Below are 24,256 nucleotides of genomic sequence, written 5' to 3'. Positions count from 1 at the left end.
CTGATACTTGTCATATTTGAGATTAACAATTAACTCTAAATTGTTCGAGTTAATGGTGGAATTCTCAGCAGGGATAACCACAAACAATAGATTATTAATATACATCCACTTAAACTGTTACTTTTTCTTCACTCATTTGTAAATATATGCTCTTTATAATTAAGGTATAATTCACAAATGAAAGTTACCTTTTTAAAGTGTACAGTGTAGTGGGTTTTGATATATTCACAAGATTGTGCAACCAACAGCACTAATTCTAGAATATTTTCATCACTTAAGAAAGAAACCCCAAACCCATTAGTAGTTGATCACCATTGCCCTCTCTTCACAGTTGTTGGCAACCACTAAGCTACTTTCTGTCTCTTGGGATTTGCCTGTTTTATATAAATGGAATCATACAGTATGTTGCCTTTTGTGTCTGGCTTCTTTCACTAGGCACTTAGGGTAATGTTTTCAAGGTTCATCCATTGTTGTAGCATGTATTAGTGCTTTATTCCTTTTTTTGTGGCTGAATAAGATTCCATTGTGTGGATATACCACATTTTGTTTATCCATTCATCTGATGATGGACACTTGGTTTGTTTCCACTTTTTGGCTGTTTGAATAATAATGCTGTTAACATTTGTGTACAAGTTTTGGTGTGGACTTAGGTATGCTGTTCTCTTGGGTATATACTTAACATTGGAGTTGCTGGGTCATATGGTAACTTTATGTTAAAACTTTTGAGGGGCTGTTAAACTACTTTCCAAAGCAGCTGTACTATTTTTACATTCTCAACAGCACTGCATAAGAGTTCAGATTTCTCTGCATCCTCACCAACGCTTGTTATTACATGTCTTTTTTATTATAACCATCCTATTTAGTATGCAGTGGGAAGTCATTGTGGTTTTGATTTTCATTTTCCCTTATAGCTAATGATGTTGAGCATTTTTTATTGTGCTTATTGTCCCTTTGTATATCTTCTTTAAAGAAATATCTCTTTAGATCCTTTGCCTACTTTTTTTTTTTTTGCGGTACGCGGGCCTCTCACTGTTGTGGCCTCTCCCGTTGCGGAGCACAGGCTCCGGTCGCGCAGGCCCAGCGGCCATGGCTCACGGGCCTAGCCGCTCCGCGGCATGTGGGATCTTCCCGGACCGGGGCACGAACCCGCGTCCCCTGCATCGGCAGGCGGACTCCCAACCACTGCACCACCAAGGAAGCCCTCCTTTGCCTACTTTTTAACTGGATTTTTTATTGATGAGTTGTAAGAGTCCTTTATGTAATCTGGATACATGTCCCTTATCAGATAATGTGACTGGTTAATATTTCTTCCCATTCTGTGTGTTATCTTTTCACTTTCTTGATTGTGTCCTTTGAAGCACAAAAGTTTTTCTTTTTAGGTTAAATTTACCTATTTTTTCTTTGATTACTTATGCTTTAGATGTCATATCTAAGAAACTATTGTCTATTCAAGGTCACAAAGACTTATGCCGATTTAATCTACTATGAGTTTAGAGCTTAGGCTCTTACGTCTAGGTCTTTGATCCATTTGGGGTTAATTTTTGTGTATGGTATGCAGCCAGGGTCCAAATTCATTCTTTTGCGTGTGGATATCTAGTTGTCTAGCACCATTTATTTTAAAAAAACTATTCATTTCACCTTGTCAAAAATCAGTTCTCTCTAAATGTGAGGTTTTATTTATGTACTTTTTTTAATGGATTGAATAGCTCCCCCGCCCGCCACCAAAAAGGATGTATTGCAGTCCTAACCCCTAGTATCTCAAAATATGATCTTATTTGGAAGTAGGGTTGTTACAGATATTTTTAAGTGAAATATAGTTGATGTACAATGTTATGTTAATTTCAGGTATACTACATAATGATTTAATGTTTGCATACATTATGAAATGATCACCACGATAAGTCTAGTGACCATCTGTCCCCGTACAAAATTAGTACATTGACCATATTCCTTATACTGTATATTACATCCCTGTGACTTATTTATTATATAAGAGGTTTGTACCACTGGATCCCCTTCACCTATTTTGCCCCCCATCCTTATTTCTTATTTCCTTATTTCTGTACTCATAATTTTATTCCACTGATCTATATATATGTCTATCTTTATGCCAGTACCACACAGTCTTGATTACTGTACCTTCGTAGTAATTTTTGAAATTGAGTGTGTGAGTCATAAAACTTTTTAAGATTGTTTTGGCTATGCTGGGTTCCCTGAATTTCCATATGAATTATTGGATCAGCTTGTCTGTTTCTGCAAAAAAATGCAGTTGGAATTTTGATAGGGATTGTATTAAATGTGTATATCCATTTGCAAGTGTTGCCATCCTCACAGTATTAAGTCTTTTAATCCATGAATGTGCGATGTCTTCCATTTATTTAGGTCTTCTTTAATTTCTTTCAATGATGTTTTGTAATTATTTTTTTTCATCTTGATCAATGATGTTTTGTAGTTTTCAGAGTACAAATCTTATACTTCTTTTGTTAAATTTACTCCTAAGTATTTAATTCTTTTTGATGCTATTGTAAATGGAATATATTCTTGATTTCATTTCTGGAGTTTCCTTGCAAGTATAAAGTAAAACAATTGATTTTTGTATATTGATCTGGTTTCCTGAAACTTTGCTGAACTCAAATAGTTCTAATAGTTTTTTTTTAATGGATTCCTTAGAATTTCCTATGAATAAGACCATGACATCTTAAAATAGAAATAGTTTTAGTTTTTCCTTTCCAATCTGTGCGCTTTCTATTTTATTTTCTGGCACTGGCCAGACCCTCCAGTATGACATTGAATAGAAGTGGCGAGAGCAGACATCCTTATGTTGTTTCTGATCTTAGGCGGATCAGTCATTTACCATTAAGTGTGATATAAACTGTGGGCTTTCATGGATGCTCTTTATCAGGCTGAGGAAGTTCATTCCTATTGCTAGTTTGTTGAATGTTTTTATCATAAAAGGATGTTAGATTTTGTTGAATGTTTTTTTCTGCGTCTGTTGAAATGATCATATGGTTTTTGTTTTTTATTCTGTTCATATGGTTCATTACATTGATTTTCATTTGTTGAAAAACATGTTTGTTATTTTTAAAACTGTAGAAATTTTACAGTAGAACATAAACAGGTTATTTTAAATGTAGTGCAAAAATTAACCAACATGAAATAGACTCTTCTTGTTGCTTAAGATAGAGGAGTGTCCCTATATTTCTGTGCAGTGATATGAATGGTTCAAGACTTAAGGATGTCCATTTCAGGACTGCTTTTTATTTTTAATATTTCATCTGTATTTTATTCCTTGTCCACTTTAAAGCTAATGAGGAAAGAAATGAAATAGCAGTAGAATTGAGAAAAAGTTTGTGACTGACAAACTACCTTATTTACTTCTAAATCATTAATAGAAAATGCTGATGTGAGGTAATGAAAAAAAGGTCATTAACAAGGCTAATATCCTTAGGAAAAACTCATAAAACAGTGGGGTGGGGCTTCTGTGAAAACGAAGAAATGAAGAGAACAATTTTTAGCTCTACAATAAGTTTCCCTTAAATTATGGCTAGAATTTAGGAGCATCTGGAGGCTTTGAGATGGTTGGGGAACTCTTAATAAAGTTGTAGCCTTTGTAGAATAACTTTGCTTATATTTATTTCTAAATTATTGAGTGATAATGTAAGTATTAATGTGAAAGCTGATCTAAGCACAAATCAATATTTATGCTAGGAAAATAATCTTTTGCAGATTTAAAAAACTGGTATAGATTTAAGAAGGGGTTATATTACACTAAATATTGGGAAAATAAACTTGCTTAATTTGTGAGGGAGACATGTTTTTGTAAAACAGAAGAACAGAATAATACGCTTCTACTGCAGTTCTATCCTGGGGTTCTGAGAGTTTGCTGTCACATATATGCTATGATTAGGACTTGGCTTCTCCTGAAGAGCCATTTCTAATGCAGATTTTGTCAGTTCATAGCAAGGGCAATTCAGAAATACATTATCAAGCCATTTATGAAAATGGTCTGATGAAACATTAACAGACATTTAAAACTACTTTTATGAATCCCAGAGCTAAAAATAATTGTGCTTCCAAAGTCAAGCAATAGTTTTTTGCACTTTAGAATTTCAAAACCAGTTCCCCTGCCTCTTGGCTTCCCCTTAACCGTGCTTCTCCTTAGGATTAATCTCCTCCAAAAGGAAGGTTAGCATCTTGGAAAACACTGATCCAGATTTACTTAATGTAGGTGATTCTAAATTTCATGTTTATATGTTTTCTCTTCTTACACCAAATAAAAATTATCTAAACTCGTCTAGGGTCATAATACTTTGCCCAGTTAAATATGCCAAAGGATTTTTGGTTTGAAAGACAGCCTTAGGGAAGAGATATGGGGACATATGTATATGTATAACTGATTCACTTTGTTATAAAGCAGAAACTAACACACCACTGTAAAGCAATTGTACTCCAATAAAGATGAAAAAAAAAAAAAAAGAAAGACAGCCTGGACCTGGACAAATATAGGGTGGTGGTAAGTAATAATTATAAGTCTAAGCCGTAATTGTAGCACTGATATGAAGTTTCTTTAGGTTATTCTATGATGCTACCAATTGAATCAAAACTGTAATAATTCTATAAGTTTAAGAACATGGTAAAATTATGAACCGACAGATGTAAAAAATCTTACCTCAGCTGTTGGGCAGAGCTAAAATAATGACAGTACTCTGTTTGTGTGGTGCTGTTATATTGTCCAAGGTATTGTTAAGAACAGCAGTATTTAATTTGTTCCTTAAAACCTACCCATGAGACGAATGGTTTGTTATTGCCACATTCCCCCTTTTTTCTAGATTGGATAAGCTGAGACACGGAAAGTTTAATTAAGTTAAACAGAAAGTTTACGTAACCCAGTTGGGCCTCCAACCCTGGCCTCTTGTCTCCCCTAAGTTCTTTCCATGAGCTATCACCAGTTCTGGAATTTATCTTAGAATTCAAAACTTACGTCTAGATATCGTTAGATGGTGACTAGAATATGTGTGTTCAATGATTTAATGAATTATCCTGAATGCTAACTGATATTATGCCATTTGAATGCTTTCTTTCCTTCCTAGAATAAATATGGCAGAGCTTTCTGAGACAGAAGGACCAGTAGATTGGAAAGAACGATGTGTAGCCCTGGAGTCCCAGCTCATGAAATTTAGAGTTCAAGCGAGCAAGATACGAGAGCTCTTAGCAGAGAAGGTAAGCTTTTCTCCCTCACCTTTGTTAGTAAACGTCAGCTATTTGGGGCCCATTTCATTTATATTAAATAATCTCAGTACTTTAGGCTAGGGAAAGCATTTTAAAAATAATGAATATAATTTAACGTTTTGTCAGGAATCTGAAGCTATATTTGACATATTCTTTTGCCAGTTTTATTTTATTTTTTTAGATCTTTATTGAAGTATAATTGCTTCACAATACTGTTAGTTTCTGTTGTACACCAAAGTGAATCAGCCATGTACATACATATGACCCATATCCCCTCCCTCTTGAGCCTCCCTCCCATCCTCCCTATGCCACCCCTCTAGGTCATCACAGAGCACCAAGCTGATCTCCCTGTGCTATGCTGCTGCTTCCCACTAGCTATCTATTTTACATTTGGTAGTGTATATATGTTGATGCAACTCTCACTTGGCCCCAGCTTCCGCCTCCCACCCCGTGTCCTCAAGCCCATTCTCTATGTCTGCATCTTTATTGCTGCCCTGCAACTAGGTTCATCAGTACCTTTTTTTTTTTTTTTAGGATTCCATATATATATGTTAGCATATGGTATTTGTTTTTCTCTTTCTGACTTACTTCACTCTGTATGACAGACTCTAGGTCCATCCACCTCACTACAAATAACTCAATTTCGTTTCTTTTTATGGCTGAGTAATATTCCATCGTATATATGTGTCACATCTTCTTTATCCATTCATCTATTGATGGACACTTAAGTTGCTTCCATGTCCTGGCTATTGTAAATAGTGCTGCAATGAACATTATTGTAAATAGTGCTGCAATGAACACTATTGTAAATAGTGCTGCAATGAACAATAATTCAAAAAGAGTCATGTACCACAATGTTCATTGCAGCACTATTTACAATAGCCAGGACATGGAAGCAACTTAAGTGTCCATCGACAGACGAATGGATAAAAAAGATGTGGCACATATATACGATGGAATATTACTCAGCCATAAAAAGAAACAAAATTGTTATTTGTAGTGAGGTGGATGGACCTAGAGACTGTCATACAGAGTGAAGTAAGTCAGAAAGAGAAAAACAAATACCATATGCTGACACATATATATGGAATCTAAAAAAAAAAAGGTTCTGATGAACCTAGTGGCAGGACAGGAATTAAGACACAGATGTAGAGTATGGACTTGAGGACATGGGGAGGGGGAAGGGTAAGTTGGGATGAAGTGAGAGAGTGGCATGGACACATATACACTACCAAATGTAAAATAGATAGCTAGTGGGAAGCAGCCGCATAGCACAGGGAGATCAGCTCGGTGCTTTGTGACCACCTAGAGGGGTGGGATAGGGAGGGTGGGAGGGAGATACAAGAGGGAGGAGATATGGGGATATATGTATACGTATAGGGGATTCACTCTGTTATAAAGCAGAAACTAAAACACCATTGTAAAGCAATTATACTCCAATAAAGATGTTAAAAATATATATATAGATAGATAGGCACAAATCCTTAGGTTACATGATGCCTACCTCTCAATAAAGCTGTTTCATGATTTTAAAAAAAAAAAAGAAGAGAAAAAAATCATTTCCTGGGTTGTACTGTGATTTATCTGGTATTTTCCACAATCCCAATCCCGTATGCAATGATTTTGTCAATATCACCAATTATAACCTTGCCTCTAAACCTCACTGGACACTTCCTAGGTATCCCAGGTGCCTTAGCCTCTCAACAGTTGGCCCGCTGTTGACCACAGCCTCCTCAAAATTTTCTTGGTTCCGTTGACTACTTACTCTCTTGATTTCATTATGGACATTGTAAGAAGTTATGCCTATTTGGGTTCCAATTAATTGACCTTTAAATTCTTAATTTAATGCCAACATTTGTTTTGTTCTTCAGAAGGCTTATCGTAACAAATTTCTTTGAGTGCCCATTTTGTAAATTTTAAAAGTGTCGTTTTCTCTGTAAGTAAAATTGTAAATAGTTTTTTGGTGATTAATTTATGTTATTAAATTTTCTTTTTTGTCAGTGAATGAATATTCACAGAGGAATTATAGAGGAATTCACAGAGGAATATTATTTCAGAATTGCTGTTTTATTTGTGGTTTCTTATTCTCCTTCTCCTTCTCCTCCTTCTTCTTCTTCTTTTTTGTCTTCCATAATTTGTATCTGTCTTAAATCCTTTGACAGATCTCAGAGATGGAATGATTCAGATGTGTTTCATACAGTGGAAAGAGGATAAGCATGCCAAATTTACTCATGGTTTCCCAGTAAATAAAGTCAACACCAAAATGGGAATAACACTTTTCATGATATTTTCTGTTATTTTCCACTACGAAATATTTTTCTCTGGATTAAAAATTATTTTTGGTACCCACCCATGTTTTAATAAAAATACCAAATATTGATTTATTATGTACTAAGCACTTTACAGATATGATTTATTTAGCTCTTATAACAATCTATGAATTAATAAGTTTTATTGTTCCCATTTTACAGATTAGGAAAATGATGCTTACTGTGTGCCAGGCAATGTTCTAAGTGCTTTATGTATATCAACTTTTTTTTTTTAATTATTTTTGGCTGTGTTGGGTCTTCGGTGCTGTCCGCAGGTTTTCTCTAGTTGCCTCTTCATTGCAGTGTGCGGGCTTCTCATTGTGGTGGCTTCTCTCATTGCGGAGCACAGGCTCTAGGCACGTGGGCTTCAGTAGTTGTGGCATGTGGGCTCAGTATTTGTGGCTTGGGCTCTAGAGTGCAGGCTCAGTAGGTGTGGCATGCGGGCTTAGTTGGTCCGCGGCATGTGGGATCTTCCCGGACCAGGGCTCGAACCCGTGTCCCCTGCATTGGCAGGCGGATTCTTAACCACTGCGCCACCAGGGAAGCCCATATATTAACTTTTTAATCCTTATAACAGCCCTATGAGGTAGCTATTAATATTATTCATATTTACACAGGAGGAAACTAAGGCACATAAAAGTTATTTATTTACCTTGCCTGAGTTCATGCTGAAATGTAAGTGGTGGAGCCAAGATTTGAAAATAGGCATTTTGTTTTTAGAGCTTGAATGCTTAGCTGTCACCCTATATGGCATCTCTAATACAGTTTTGTTACCACATTCTTTGCTTTCTCTGATATTCTTACCTACTCACCTATTCTGTCTTCTCTGTTCAGCCACACAGCATGTAACTCCATCTCTGCTTGGCAGCACACGTCTGCATAAGTTAGGATGCATTTATGGATGTAGTAATAACAGTTTACATAATATTACGTATTTTTCAAAGCAAACCCTCTTGCATTGCTTCTGCGTGCCAACACGACTTGAGTCACCTGTTGCGTTCTAGAGGATAGTCTGGTCCCATCTGTAACCTTTAGTTTTGTGTGAGAACCAGTCTGCCCTGAGGCTTCTTCCTAATATTTCTCCATACCTTCCCTCCAGATGGTTGCAGGCCTAAGTCTGAAGATTCTTGAGGGAATATTAATTTGATTCCTCAGCTCTTTGCCAGAAATTCTGTCCAACTTTTCCTTTCTGCTACAGTTCTTGTTCTTAGTTCTGTTTTCTTGGCACTGATTTGAGGCATCTAACACTAGGTGCTTAACTATGGTTCCTAAGCCTTGACTACAACCATTAGCTAGTTTCAACCCTACAGTAACTCTATGACATAACTATTATTACCCACAATCTACAGATGCTGACATTAAGACTGAGAGCATTTGAGTAGTAGGCCCAATATTACACAGCTAGCAAATAGCAGAGTTGGCATGAAACCTTAGATCTTTCATGCTTTTTTTGTGATGCAGCTAAAAGAGTGCATGGCACATAGAAGTAACTCATTATTATTTTCCTGTATCCTTCTGATTGGACACACTGGTTAAGTGTACAAGGAGATGACTTAAACTAATGTAATCATAGATTGATGGGAGACATCTTTCTGAATTTTTTTAGGAAAAATGTATGAGAGGATCTCAGAGTGTTTTTATAATTCAAGATGGATTTCAATCATATATACATTGTATAGTTTTGGAGATGGATTAGGAGAATACATGGGATTTTTTTAAAACTATTTTTTTCACCTATTTGTTTTTTCCATTACAATTTCCAAGTAACTTCAAATATTGAAGCTTGTGAAGAAAAAGGCCTTATTGAAGTCTTGGGCAGGTCCTGCTGTAAGTGGGAGAGGTCTTTAGAGGAATTTAAGGAATGGTGTTGGAAATATCTCTAGTATGCCAAACATAAACGCTTTAGAGAAGCTGAGATTTAAGTAATTTTCCTACTTTACCGTATTACTAGTTCATTTTTGGAGTCAGGGAGGGAAAGGGAAAGTTTCTTTTTCAGTTGAAGTGAATGTTATTTCCTACAGGTTAGATTTTCAGTGAAAAGGAAAAGGTGAAAAATATGAATTTTCCCTTTGGGCATCAGCATGGACCACATAACCTAATGCTGCCTTTACCTGATACAGCATTTCTGTCTGGCAGTTCCTGCCACTTGACCTTCCTCTTGTGAATATGATTCCCCTGAGGTGGTCTAGGATTCTCGTCTAAGAATAAGGAGTATCTGGATAGCATTGTATTTGCTTTCATGTAACAGTCCAGTCACCACTGTGATTGCCCTATTTAAACCACACATGCCCTGTTACTCTTTTGCCCCACCTAATATTTCACAGTGCCCAGTGAAAATTATACATATACTAATAATGAGATTTTTCAGGCTAATTTAAATTTCATTTTTGGGCTATTGACTGAGGATATTATTTTTAATAACAAAATTTTTAAATGGTTATAACGTCTTTCATGGGTTCTATGGGGAAAAGTCAAGAAGAGAGATACTTAATGAGGAATTTCTGTCCACATCAATGAGTTTGAAGGTTCTAAAGTATTCTGCCTGTAGTAACCAATTCATTAAATAAGTTTATCTGTATACAATGCATGGAACAATGAGATCACTGAGTGTTATGTATGGTGGTGTTATGTATGTATGTGTTTCTGTGTGTGTGTGTGTGTGTGTGTGTGTGTGTAAAATCTGGACCAGTGGCAGATTTCCCTCTGCCACTTGCTGCTGTGTTCACACTGGCTACAGAGGGCACTTTCACTCTGGTAGATCAAAGCACCAGGCTTAGAATTTGCTTCTTCATTTTATTATTGTATTAGTGGCCTGTTCATAAAAGACTTATTTTTGTCCAAAGCCTGATATGGATCATTTCAGGTTTCTTTTACTGACTTAGTATGGATTGGCTGTGGAATTGACCCAAGCTTTACATTACAGTCTACATTGTGAAAGTAAAAACTTAATGGGTATTTCCCGCATTGCTTTTTTTTCACTTTTAGTATTTTGCAAAGTTATTGCCCAGTTTGAATGATTATAAAAACAATCACTCGAAAAACAAAGTATTGCTTTTCATCCTATGCTTATATTTAAACTGATTTTTTTAAATTAATTTATTTTTGGCCGCATTGGGTTTTTGTTGCTGTGCACGGACTTTCTCGTTGTGGTGAGCGGGGGCTACTCTTTTGTTGCGGTGTGTGGGCTTCTCATTGAGGTGACTTCTCTTGTTGCAGAGCACAGGCTCTAGGCACGTGGGCTCAGTAGTTGTGGCTCGCAGGCTCTAGAGTGCAGGCTTAGTAGTTGTGGCACATGGGCTTAGTTGCTCTGCGGCATGTGGAATCTTCCTGGACCAGGGATTGAACCTGTGGCCCCTGCATTGGCAGGCGGATTCTTAACCACTGTGCCACCAGGGAAGTCCCTAAACTGATTTTAAAGTGTTCTAAACTTTATTGGATATACTTAATGTGTATTTACATTTATGCAGTGTGAAATGTTTGGTATTTATGATGTTTAACATAGATTGTGAAAATTTAGTGATTTTGTTTTATCAAAATGTATCTTTGCTTTTAAATAATTATTTGGAAAGAGTGGAAACCTTCATCCATTCATTCATTATTTTTTCCTTTCTTTTATTTGTTCAACACACATTTATTGAGTTTCTGTTATGGGGTATTTGTGATCCCTGCCACAACAAATGTTACGTAAGTAAATAATAAACCCCAAATCTGGGGAGAGACTACTTAGGTAGAATTTGGTTAGAATCTCAAATTCTAAATTTAGCCTCTCTTGGTCATACCTGTGTTCCTGTGTTTCCTTCTGCAATAGGTTTCTTGAGAACATGCAACTTAAAGTTGTTCCTATTATGAATGTTAATGATTTTAAGTTACCAATAAAAGATTCCTAGGCCAAAAGAATAGCATACAAGGGACAAAAATAAAGACAAATGCTTTCCAGCCAAACATTTTGTGGTTTCACGTATTTGGGACTGATCTTCATATGGTTCTGTAGAGCTATACGCTGTGTGTGGAGTTTATAAATACCAAAGCTGCTGTGGTTCAACTAAAAGAGCAGTAGGGAATCTGAACGTAAAGACTCACATCCCAGCCATGTCACTGGCTGGGAGCATTAGCTTACACAAGGCAAACTCATTCGAAACACCAATTTCCCAGTCTTTATAATGGGAATAATGATTTCTGTCTTATGACGTGACTGTGAAATAATGTATTTGAAAATTCCTGGTTCCTGAACACATTCTAATTTTTTAAAAGTTCTCTTCCCTGAATTATTTTTCTTTCCTCTGAGATTATTTTCCACTTTTATGTTTGTTTGTTTGTTTGTTTTCAGGTTGCAAGCTTTTCTCAAATGTCTGATGATCTTTGGTGGTCCATTTATATTTAAGAATGAGATATCTGGAAAGCTGACCAACAATTGTGTATAAATAGTCAGTGCTGGTCAACTGTCAATGTTTGCTTTAGAATGAGTGGGTGGGAGACTGCTTATTACACCATGAGCCCATAAATGCCACAGTTGTTGGACTAGAGCCCTCCAAGTAATTTATTCAGCATTATAAGAGAAGAACATTTCAGTTTTTTAACAGGAAGTAAATGCTTAGCTGCTGCACATTCGGCACACGGGGATAAGTGAGAAGGTTTCAGGGAGTTAGTTGACTCTAAGGGCCACGTGTTTTCCATTAATACCCACTATTCCCAGCCCCACACTCACTTCCCCTTGTAGGTCTTTACAGGGTTGTGCAGGGCATTCAGCTCCCAGGGGAGAAGTTCAGGACCCTCCAATCCTTATTCTAGGCTGTGGTTTCTGTCACTCTGCTTCACCAAAAACAAGAGAATTAAGTGAAATATGTATATTTAATGGTGAACTTGTCCTCCCCCTCCCAGCCTTCTTCTCCTACATGGTTCCTAAAATGCTGACAGCCAATTCTACAGGAGGAGATTGAAAGTCTTTGGGCAATCTTATCAGCCCAGGTGGAAAGAGGTAATAATGCTGACATCAGTGGTTCTTCAACAGAAAGTCTAGCCAGATCACCTAATACTAAAGTTCATGATCAGCAAGCCCCATATATGTGTAAAAGCTTCTAGTCAGCTTTTTAGTTCCTTACCTTTAAACATCAGTGGGCATCTCATGAATGACCAGACATCTGATGAAGGCCTCTAACATGGAAGATAGAGAACAACCAATCAGAAAAAACCAATATCGCCTATGCAGGGAAAAAAGAAACAAAACAAATAAAATCCTATCATTTAATATTCCCAGAGAGAAAAGGTATTGCATTCATGAAACAAGGAATATTCAGGAAATAAAAAGAACCCTCAAAAAATTAAAATCATGATAGAAGAAATAGTCAATTTAATAAAGAGTTTGGGATATAAACTTAAGGTAAGTTCCTGGGAAGTAGAGAAAGATGTTGAAGAGATGGAACACAGGAGAGAAAAGAGAAATTTAGAGGACCAGTCCACTATGTCCAAGCTCTGGATAAAGGAAATCTAGAGGGGAGAATATCAGTGAAATGATGAACAGAGGTTTCCCAGGATTGAAGGATGCAAGATTCCAGATTGAGAGGGTCTACCAAGTGCCTTGCGCAACAGATAAAAATAGTTCCACCCCAAGGCACATCATCATGAAAGTTCAGAATATATAGACCAAAGAAAAGATTCTGCAAGCCTTCCAAGAGAAAAAACATGTCACATACAAAGGATCAGGAATTAGAATGGCTTGGACTTTTCAAAAGCAACGCTAGAAGTTAGGAGATAATGAAAAAATGCATTCAAAATTCTGAAGGAAAGTGACATCAAACTCAGAATTCTGTACTGAGGCCAGTTATGAATTTTATCTGAAGGTAGAATAAAGAGATTTTTAAGACATGCAGGGTCTGGTAACCTTTCTGAGGAATCTCCAGAAGGATATGCTCCATTAAAAGGAAGAAGTAAACCAAAAAAGAGGAAGGCATAAGATATAGTAAATAGGAGATTCAATGTGGGAGGAAGTTGAAGGGCCTTCCCAAGAAGACAGCAGTGCCCAGGCAGAAAGAGGAGCCAGTCTGTATTGACACAGGTCAGAGGCTTTAGGAGCTGCTTCAGGAAGATGAAATTGGTGGAAAATTAGATGTGAATGAGCATCCTGAGAGATGATTTAGACAGTGGTGTGAATTTGGAGTTGAACTATTAAGTTCATAGAAAGCTAAGTAAATAAAAGAACAAGACACTAGGGAAAAAAGTTATGTAGCAAAGGAAAAAGTAACCATAGTGTACTACATGGTTCCTCTTTGACTATCATACATAGTCACAATAATACTAATGAAGAACAGCAATTTAACCAAGGGTAAGATATAAACGTATTGGAAGAACGGGAGTGTACCTGTGTTGATGGCAAGGAGATCAAAGAGCTAAATCTTCATTCTCCATGCAGGAAGTAAGTAGGAAATCACTAAACTGAAGAAGTCAACAGAAATAGAAGCATGTTATTTAGAACACTTAAGGAAATAATAAGAGCATTGACCAAAAGAGTACAATTATTTTATTAAAAAATCTTATGAAACTGGTTGACACAATGTGTATTTATGGCTTTGATCAACATAAAAAGAACAAAAATCAAATTGTGAAATAGATGGACTTATTCAGTCTTTTGGAAGGAGGTCTTCTTAATAGGATGTTTCCATGGAAATCACTTTCTAAACAAAATAATTTATTTTGTGTTTTCAGAGTATATCAAAAAGAATCAAACCTTCTGGGTTATATACTTTGGGTTTTTTTTGTTTTGTTTTGAAGTATAGTTGATTTACAATATTGTGTTAGTTTCAGGTGTGCAGCAAAGTGCTTCTGTTATATATATATGTGTGTGTCTGTGTATGTATATACAGAATATATATATATATATATATTCTTTTTCAGATTCTTTTCCATTATAGGTTATTACAAATATTGAATATTGTTCGCTGTGTCATACAGTAAATCCTTGTTGCTTATCTATTTTATATATAGTAGTGTCTATCTGTTAATCCCATAGTCCTGATTTATCTCCCCCCCATTCCCTTTCCCCTTTGGTAACCATAAGTTTGTTTTCTCTGTCTGTGTGTCTGTTTCTGTTTTGTAAATAGATTCATTTGTATTAGTTTTTAGATTCCACATATAAGTGCTATCATAATATTTGTCTTTCTCTGACTTCACTTAGTATGATAATCTCTAGGTCCATCCATATTGCTGCAAATGGCAATATTTCATTCTTTTTTTATAGCTGAGTAATGTTCCTATATATATATGTGTGTGTGTGTGTGTGTGTATGTGTGTATACATACATACATACACACACACACACACACACACACAGCCCACGTCTTCTTTATCCATTCATCTGTTGATGAACACTTAGGTTGCTTCCATATCTTGGCTATTGTAAATAGTGCTTCAGTGAACATTGGGATACATGTATCTTTTCAGATTAGAGTTTTCATCTTTTCCAGATATATGTCCAGGAGTGGGATTGCTGGATCATATGGTAGCTCTATTTTTAGTTTTTTAAGGAATCTCCATACTGTTTTCCATAGTGGTTGTACCAATTTACATTCCCATGAACAGTGTAGGAGGGTTCCCTCTTCTCTACACCCTCTCCAGCATTTATTTGTAGGGTTTTTGATGATAGCCATTCTGACTGGTGATAACTCATTATGGTTTTGATTTGCATTTCTCTAATAATTAGCAGTGTTTTCTTTCCTTTTATTAACTTTGGACTTTGTTTGTTCCTCTTTTTCTAGTTCCTTGAGGTGTAGGTTGTTTATTTGAGACTTTTCTTGTTTATTGAAGTAGACATTTATTGCTGTGAACAACCCTCGTAGAATTGCTTTTGTGGCATCCCATGGATTTTGGTATGTTACATGTCCATTTTCATTTACTCCAGGTATTTTTTTATTTCTCTTTTAATTTTTTTCTTTGGCCCATTTGGTTTTCAGTAGCATGTTGTTTAATCTCCACATATTTGTGAATTTTTTCAGTTTTCATGTAATCAATTTCTGTTTTCATATTATTGTGGTCAGAAGAGATGCTTGATGGGATTTCAACCCTTTTAAATTTATTAAGACTGATTTTATCACCTAACGTATGGCTTCTTTAAATGTATCTGAAATCACAATAAATGTATTATTTCTATATATCATATTGATGAAGTTTTCATTATCTCCCTGTTCCCATGCTTTTTTTCCTCTCTGATGCTTTGGAAGCTATGGACTGAATTTCTGTTCTTTTAAGTGATTGTCCTTAACCCTTTTTTAAAAAAAAGGCCAGCAAAAATACTTTATATTGTAACAATAAAACTTGAAACAGAATGTATCAAGGAAACATTAGGGAGGTGGTGATAATTACAAAAAAAAAAAAACTCTATATAAGGTGGCATTGTGGTAGGGAGTTGGTGAAGGAAAGGATGGAAACAAATAGCAATGGAGAGCTGAGCATCAAAACAGGAACTGCTGAAACTGTTAGGATGGCCAGCACTGATTTTTCTTTAGAGAGCACTCTTTAGAGAATGAGCATTTTCTAGAACTTAAAAAACAGCACCTTCAATTTAAGCTTTCAGTCAAGCTCTTGGAATTTAGGTAATTATTTAGCATTGAAGATGCTAGAAGATGTTAAATGTGTAAGTCCAGTATAAGCCATAAAATGGGAGAATGTCAGGCAACCAGAAAGACTTCAATTGCCCCATCTTTCCTAAAGAGAACTAGTGGTTTTTCCAACATAATCATGAAACTGCCTACTTTGAAAGCCTGAAGTGGTGTGGGGATACGTTGGGATAGGGTGTGATGGAATCACATTTTGGGTAGAAATATTAATACAACTGAAGGAAATCTTTCACCTTGGAGAATAATTTAGCCCTCAGCAACTCCTTAGTCTCCCATGGCTTTGCAACAGTAGCAGACTTTTAATTTGTAATATATATAAATGTGTTTTCATAAAAAGAAAAAATATAAGTATAAATATGTTTTAAAGGCTAGACCCAAAATGGCACGATGTCACTTCCACTGCATTCTGTGTGTTAAGGCAGGTCACAAAGCCATCACAGAGTCAAGAAAAGGGACAGGAGACCTCATCTCTCAGTGAGAGAAGTGACATGTACTTACAGGGAGGAAAGGAATTGATGGTGGCCATTTTGGGTGGCTGTCTAACCCTAATCAGTCACTTTAATTCACTCAGACTCTTGCATTCCAACTTGTGTCCTTGCTTCCTCACATTACAGCTGAACTCACGAAAGTCACTAATGACCTCTTAACTAGCATATATTTACATATATTATTCAATCATACTACATTTCATTTACATGTGTCTTTCAGTATGTCATTTACATATTTTTAAAAACTTTTTATTAAAGAAGTTTTCAAACATACAAAAGTGAGCAGAATATTATAATGGACCCCAGGTACACATCACCCAGCTTTAATGGTTATTAACTCAGGACCAATCCTGTTTCACCTATACCCTGACCTACTTCTCCTCTCCTACGTTATGTTGAAGCAAAGCCTCAATATATTATTTAATCCATCTGTGTATATTTTTAATGAATATATGGTATCTCTTTAAATATTTAGACAATCCGCTGTTTTGGGACATTCATGGCTTTTATTTTTATCATTCAAATTATAACACCACAACTGCTACCATGTATTTCTAATTAATGAAACACCAACAGCTCTTTCACATCACTTTTACATTTTTTTTGTTTTTTATCCTCATAACTTCCTGTTAGGTAGGTAGAATAGGTTACATTATCCCTATTTTAATAGGGAATTAAGAAGAATTTTAAAGCCCAATGCCAAATTGTTGGTAAATAGTAGAATTAGAACTAGAACCCAGTGTCTTAAATCTATAGTTAGTTCATTTTCAACTAAACCTTGCTAACTTAAAGTTATTCATAAAAGTAATACATGTGGTAGAAATACACAGCTTTAAATTTTTCTGTATAAATATTCATTGAACACCCATTAAGTATTAGATACTATGCTGGACACTTTCCTGTTTAATCGTCACATAAATAGTATGAGATAAGTGTTATCTCACTTTACAGGTAAGGAATGCAGACTCAGGAAGGTAATGTCTTACCCATCATTACACAGCTTAGAAGTAGTGAAATCTGGATTCTGATTTAGGCCTTCCTGCCTCCAAGTTCAGTGCTCTTTCCACTTTTCCCTATATTAATATTTCAAGGACTACCCCTTTTAAATTAAAAAAGCAAAAATACTTTTTAGACATATGCTTTTAATTAACTCACTGTATTCACATATCCATATAATTTTCACGTCCAGCAAATTCAGTTTATTTGTAACCTTATATACCAAGTCCTATGAAATGCTGTGTGTGTGCAATGCTTTTTATAATGGAAAAAATCATTTTTTGTAAGGTTATTTCTTGCTGGCAAGCTTTTAGAATTTTACTGAGTGACTGGTATGTGCAAAGATATGGTGTTACAGAGGATATAAAGGGTACTCACACATGAAATATGTCTTCAAGCAACTTACAGTATAGTTTTGAAAATAGTACAAGGTAGAAAGTAAATGCCATAGGAACAGAAAAAAAAGTTATTTGACAGTGGTAAAAATAATGCTGCTATCCTTCATACAGGCATAGTGCTTTACAGATGTCATTTCATTCAATAATTTATAATACATTGAATACCTATTATGTATAAAGAGCTGTATTAGGGTATGTAACAGTGAGGCAGACAGACAAGGCTTCTGCCCTCACTGTTATTGCTAAAAAGCAAACACTTCAGAAAGAGAAATCTGACAAGATATTTGTATAGTCCTTGTCTTAGTCCATTCAGGCTGCTATAACAAAGTGTCACAAACTGTGTGCTCATAAACAACAGAAATTTATTTCTCACAGTTCTGGAGGCTGGAAATCTGAGATCAGGGCACCAGCAACATTGGGTGAGGGTACTTTCCTGGGTTGCAGACTTATCATTATATCCTCACTCGGTAGAAGGACTCAGAGAGCTCTGTGGGATCTAGGGCACTAACCTCATTTGTGAGGGCCCCGCTCTCATGACCCAGTGACCTTCCAAAGGTCCCACCTTCTAACACCATCATTTTGGGTGTTAGAATTCCAACATGTGAAACAATGGGGACACAAACAAAAAAAGTCTAAAGAATAAAATTTCATATAAATACCATTTTTGGGGGGGAACACAAACAAAAAAAGTCTAAAGAATAAAATTTCATATAAATACCATTTTTTAAAAAATTGAAGTATAGTTGATTTACAATGTTGTGTTAATTTCAGGTGTTACAGCAAAGTGATTCAGATAGATATATATATATATCTATATACACATACACACACATACACAACACACACACACACACACACACACACACACATATATATATTCTTTTTCAGATTCTTTTCCACTATAGGTTATTACAAGATATTGAATATAGTTCCCTGTGCTATCCAGTGGGTCCTTGTTTTTTTATCTGTTTTATATATAGTAGTGTGCATCTCAAACTCCTAATTCTAAATACCATCTTAATCAGATATGGATGAGACTCAAGGTATGATTCATTCTAAGAAAATTCCCCCCAGCTGTGATCCTGTGAAATCAAACAAATTATGTGCTTCCAAAATACAATGATGGTACAGGTATAGAACAGACATTTCATTCCAAAAGGGAGAAAGAAGGGGTAACAGATTCCAAGCAAATCCAAAACCCCAGAAGACAAGCAACATTAAATCTTAAAGCTTGAGAACAATCTTCTTTAATTAGATGTTCTGCTCTGTGGGACAAAGGTCTTACCTTCCAGACCCACCTAAGGCATGGTGTGGGGGTGATCTCACCCTCTGGACATACTGGGATATGCTCGCCTCCCATGGTTTTATTGGGTGTAGCCACACAGCAGCTCTCATGGGTTGCAATTGCATGCTGGTGGTTCTACCAGTCTGGGGCCCCAAGGGTGGCCTGATGGCTTCACTGGCACTTCCCTGGTAGTGGCTCCCTTCAGCGACCTTGCCCTCAAGTGACCCTCTGCTTGGGTTGTGGGCCCATGGCTCCAGGTTGCTTCATCTTTCTAAATCTAGGTGAAGGTAGCCGTGCCCCCATGGCTCTGCTGGGCAGGATAGAGCCCCCATAGCTTTGGGCAGTACCACTTTGATTTAGGCAGAGGTCAGTCATCTGGCCTGTTGAAACCCAGGCAATAACCCCATCCATCTACCACGTTTTGAAACTGAGGAGGCAGCCCTAATGATCTCTCTCTCCTTTTTTTTTTTTAATTTTTATTGGAGTATAGTTGATTTCTAATGCTGTGTTAGTTTCTGCTGTACAGCAAAGTGAATCAGTTATACATATACATATATCCACTCTTTTTAAGATTCTTTTCCCATATAGGTCATTACAGAGTATTGAGTAGAGTTCCCTGTGCTATACAATAGGTCCTTATTAGTTATGTATTTTATATATAGTAGTGTGTATATGTCAATCCCAATCTCCCAGTTTATCCCTCTCCCCTTTGCTCCCTGGTAACCATAAGTTTGTTTTCTACCTCTGTGACTCTTTATACTTTGTAAATTAGTTCATTTGTACCTTTTTTTAGATTCTACATATAAGCGATATCATATGATATTTGTCTTTCTCTGACTTGCTTCACTTAGTATGATAATCTCTAGGTCCATCCATGTTGCTGCAAATGGCATTATTTCATTCTTTTTATGGCTGGGTAATATTCCATTGTATGTACCACATCTTCTTTACCCATTCCTCTGTTGATGGACACTTAGGTTGCTTCCATGTCTTTCTTGGCTATTGTAAACAGTGCTACAATGAACATCGGGGTGCGTGTATCCTTTTGGATTATGGTTTTCTCCAGATGTATGCCCAATAGTGGGATTGCTGGATCATGTGGTAGTTCTATTTTTAGTTTTTTAAGGAACCTCCATACTGTTCTCCATAGTGGTTATATCAATTTACATTCCTACCAACAGTGCAAGAGGGTTCCCTTTTCTCCACACCCTCTCCAGCATTTATTGTTTGTAGACTTTATGATGGTGGCTGTTCTGACCTGTGTGAGGTGATACCTCATCGTAGTTTTGATTAGCATTTCTCTGATGAGTGATGTTGAGCATCTTTTAATGTGCTTTTTGGCCATCTGTATGTCTTCTTTGGAGAAATGTCTATTTAGATCTTCTGCCCATTTTTTGATTGTGTTGTTCGTTTTTTTGACATAGAGCTGCACAAGCTATTTGTATATTTTGGAGATTAATTCCTTGTCAGTTGCTCCCTTTGCAAATTTTTTTTCCCATTCTGTGGGTTGTCTTTTCATTTTGTTTATTGTTTCCTTTGCTGTGCAGAAGATTTTAAGTTTACTTAGGTCCCATTTGTTTATTTTATTCTTTAAATTTATTTTATTTATTTTTGACTGTGTTGGGTCTTCGTTGCTGCATGCGAGCTTTCTCTAGTTGCAGCGAGGGGGGCTACTCTTCGTTGCGGTGTGCGGGCTTCTCACTGCGGTGGCTTCTCTTGTCGTGGAGCACGGGCTCTAGGTGTGCAGGATTCAGTAGTTGTGGCGCGCAGGCTCAGTAGTCGTGGCTCGCGGGCTCTAGAGCACAGGCTCAGTAGTTGTGACTCACAGGCTCTAGAGCACAGGCTCAGTAGTTGTGGCACACAGGCTTAGTTGCTCAGCGGCATGTGGGATCTTCCTGGACCAGGGCTCAAAACTGTGTCCCCCGGGCTTCCCTGGTGGCACAGTGATTGAGAGTCCGCCTGCCGATGCAGGGGACACGGGTTCGTGCCCCGATCCAGGAAGATCCTACATGCCACGGAGCGGCTAGGCCCATGAGCCATGGCCGCTGAGCCTGCGCATCCAGAGCCTGTGCTCCGCAACAGGGGAGACCACAACAGTGAGAGGCCTGCATACGGCAAAAAAAAAACAAACTGTGTCCCCTGCATTGGCAGGTGGGTTCTTAACCACTGAGCCACCAGAGAAGCCCCTATTTTTGTTATAATTTTCATTACTGTAGGAGGTGGATCAAAAAAGATATTGCTGTGATTAATGTCAAAGAGTATTCTGCCTGTGTTTTCCTCTAAGAGTTTTATAGTGTCTGGCCTTACATTTAGGTCTTTGATCCATTTCGAGTTTACTTTTTCTTTTTAAATAATTAATTAATTTATTTATTTTTGGCTGCATTGGGTCTTCATTGCTGCACTCGGGCTTTCTCTAGTTGCGGAGAGAGAGGGCTACTCTTTGTTACGGTGTGTGGGCTTCTCATTGCAGTGGCTTCTCTTGTTGTAGAGCATGGGCTCTAGGCATGTGGGCTTCAGTAGTTGTAGCATGCGGGCTCAGTAGTTGTGGCTCGCAGGCTCTAGAACGCAGGCTCGCGGGCTCTAGAGTGCAGGGTCAGTAATTGTGGCTCATTGAGTTTACTTTTGTGTATGGTGTTAGAGAGTGTTCTAATTTCATTTTTTACATGTAGCTGTCCAGTTTTCCCAGCACCACTTATCGAAGAGACTGTTTTTTTCTCCATTGTACACTCTTGCTTCCTTTGTCAGAGATTAATTGACCATAGGTGTGTGAGTTCATTTCTGGGCTTTCTGTCCTGTATCATTGATCTATGTGTCTGTTTTTGTGCCAGTAACATACTGTTTTGATTACTGTAGCCTTGTAGTGTAGTCTGAAGTCAGGGAGTGTGATTCCTTCAGCTCTGTTTTTCTTTCTCAGGGTTGCTTTGGCTATTCAGGGTTTTTTGTGTTTCTATATAAAGTTTAGAATTTTTGTCCTAGTTCTGTGAAAAATGCCATTGGTAATTTGATAGGGATTACATTGAATCTGTAGATTGCTTTGGGTAGTATGGTTATTTTGACAATATTGATTCTTCTAATCCAAGAACATGGTATATCCTTCCATCTGTTTGTGTCATCTCTGATTTCTTTCATCAGCATCTTATAGTTTTCAGAGTAGAGGTCTTTTGTCTCCTTAGGTAGGTTTATTCCTACGTATTTTATTCTTTTTGATGTGATTTTCCTTGATTTCTCTTTCTGATCATTCATTGTTAGTGTTTACAAATGCAAGAGATTTCTGTGTATTAATTTTATATCCTGCAACTTTACCGAATTCATTGATGAGCTCTAGTAGTTTTCTGGTAGCATCTTTAGGATTTTTTATGTGCAGTATCGTGTCATCTGCAAACAGTGAAAGTTTTACTTCTTCTTTTCCAATTTGGATTCCTTTTATTTGTTTTTCTTTTCTGATTGTCATGACTAGGACTTCCAAAGCTATGTTGAATAAAAGTGGTGACAATGGACATCCTTGCCTTGTTCCTGATCTTAGAGGGAATGCTTTCAGCTTTTCACCATTGAGAACGATGTTGGTTAGCTGTGGAGCCCTGATGATCTCTGAATTACATTTATGGTCCTTCTTTCCTTGTCTTGAAGAATAGCCCATGTTCACAGCCATATAGTCCTGTCCTGTAAAATCTAAGTCCAACAGCCTTCCTCATTCCTTCTTCTTCAGTTCAAACGGACTGTTTTCCTGCTGGGGTGGCTGATTCAGTCTGTGGTTCAAACCCATACTAATCTCTTAATCACAAGGTGGCTTGGCCACACCCTGTTCTCTCTGGAACAAGCTTTCTCATTTCTTTCAATATGGATAGGCCAAAAATTGTCCATTTCTGCATCCTCTTTGGTTAACAATTCCACCTCTAAGTCATTCTCTCTTTTCACATTTTACTATAAGCATTCAAAAAGAAACAGGCCACTCCTTAAACACTTGGCTTAGAAATTTCCTCAGCTATATATCCAATTTCATCACTCATAAGTTCTCCTTTCCACAAAACACTAGGACATGAACACAGTTCAGCAAAGCTCTTTACCACTTTATAACAAGGATCACTTTTCCTCCAGTTTCCAATAACATGTTCCTCATGTCCGTCTGAGACTTTAACAGAAGAGCCTTTACCATCCATCATTTCTACCAACATTCTGTTCACAATCCTTAGGTACACTCTCCAAGAAGATTGAGGCTTTCTCTATAGCTTTCCTGTTCTCTTTCTGAGCTCTCACCAGAATAGCTTTTAATGGTTCGATCATGGCAATGTAGATATTTTCTACTATGCACCTTAGAATTCTCCCAGTCTCTATCTGTTACCCAGTTCCAAAGTTGCTTCCGCATTTTTAGATATTTGTTACAGAGGCACTGCACTCTCAGTACCAATTTTCTGTCTTAGTCTGTTCGGGTTGCTATAACAAAATACAACAGACTCTGTAGTTTGCAAACAATAGAAATCTATTTCGCCCAGTTCTGGAGGCTGGAAGTCTGATACCAGGATTCCAGCAAGATCAGGTTAGGTCCCTCTTCTGAGTTGCAGACTTCCTGTATTTTCACCTGGCAGAAGGGGCTAGGAGCTCTGTGCGATCTCTGTTATAAAAGCCCATTCATGAGTGGTCCACCCTCAGGATTTAATCACCATTACATTGGGCACTCCGATTCCAACATGTGAATTTTGGGGGGACACAAACATTCAGATCACAGTGGTCCTCTTGAGAAACTATTAAATCTTTCTAAAAATTATTATTATTAAAACTTTGTCTTTTTAGAGCAGCTTAGGGTTCACAGAAAAATTGGGCGGAAGATACAAATTTCTTATATAATCCCTGCCCCCACACATGTATAGCCTTCCCTATTATTAACATCCCCCACCAGAATGGTACATGCTACAAATTGTTGACCCTACATAGACACATCATTGTCTCC

At 37.1% G+C, this 24,256-nt stretch overlaps 1 protein-coding gene across 7 annotated transcripts in view; it reads left to right on the top strand.

Moving 5' to 3' along the window:
• PLEKHH2 (pleckstrin homology, MyTH4 and FERM domain containing H2) overlaps positions 1–24,256 on the top strand; it is a 110,101-nt gene that overhangs the window by 1,795 nt on the left and 84,050 nt on the right. For all 7 annotated transcript variants that reach the window (XR_010934061.1, XR_010934060.1, XR_010934063.1 and 4 more), the window contains exon 2: positions 5,091–5,220. Coding sequence is in view for 3 of the 7 variants with exons in the window: in XM_067703119.1 (XP_067559220.1) it covers positions 5,098–5,220 (123 nt within the window). In the remaining 4 variants the exon portion in view is untranslated. The remainder of the gene's footprint in view (positions 1–5,090; positions 5,221–24,256) is intronic.

The sequence above is a fragment of the Pseudorca crassidens genome, chromosome 14, assembly GCF_039906515.1.
Source record: "Pseudorca crassidens isolate mPseCra1 chromosome 14, mPseCra1.hap1, whole genome shotgun sequence".
In the NCBI taxonomy this organism is placed as follows: domain Eukaryota; kingdom Metazoa; phylum Chordata; class Mammalia; order Artiodactyla; family Delphinidae; genus Pseudorca; species Pseudorca crassidens.
This window is presented reverse-complemented; position numbering and strand designations above follow the sequence as displayed.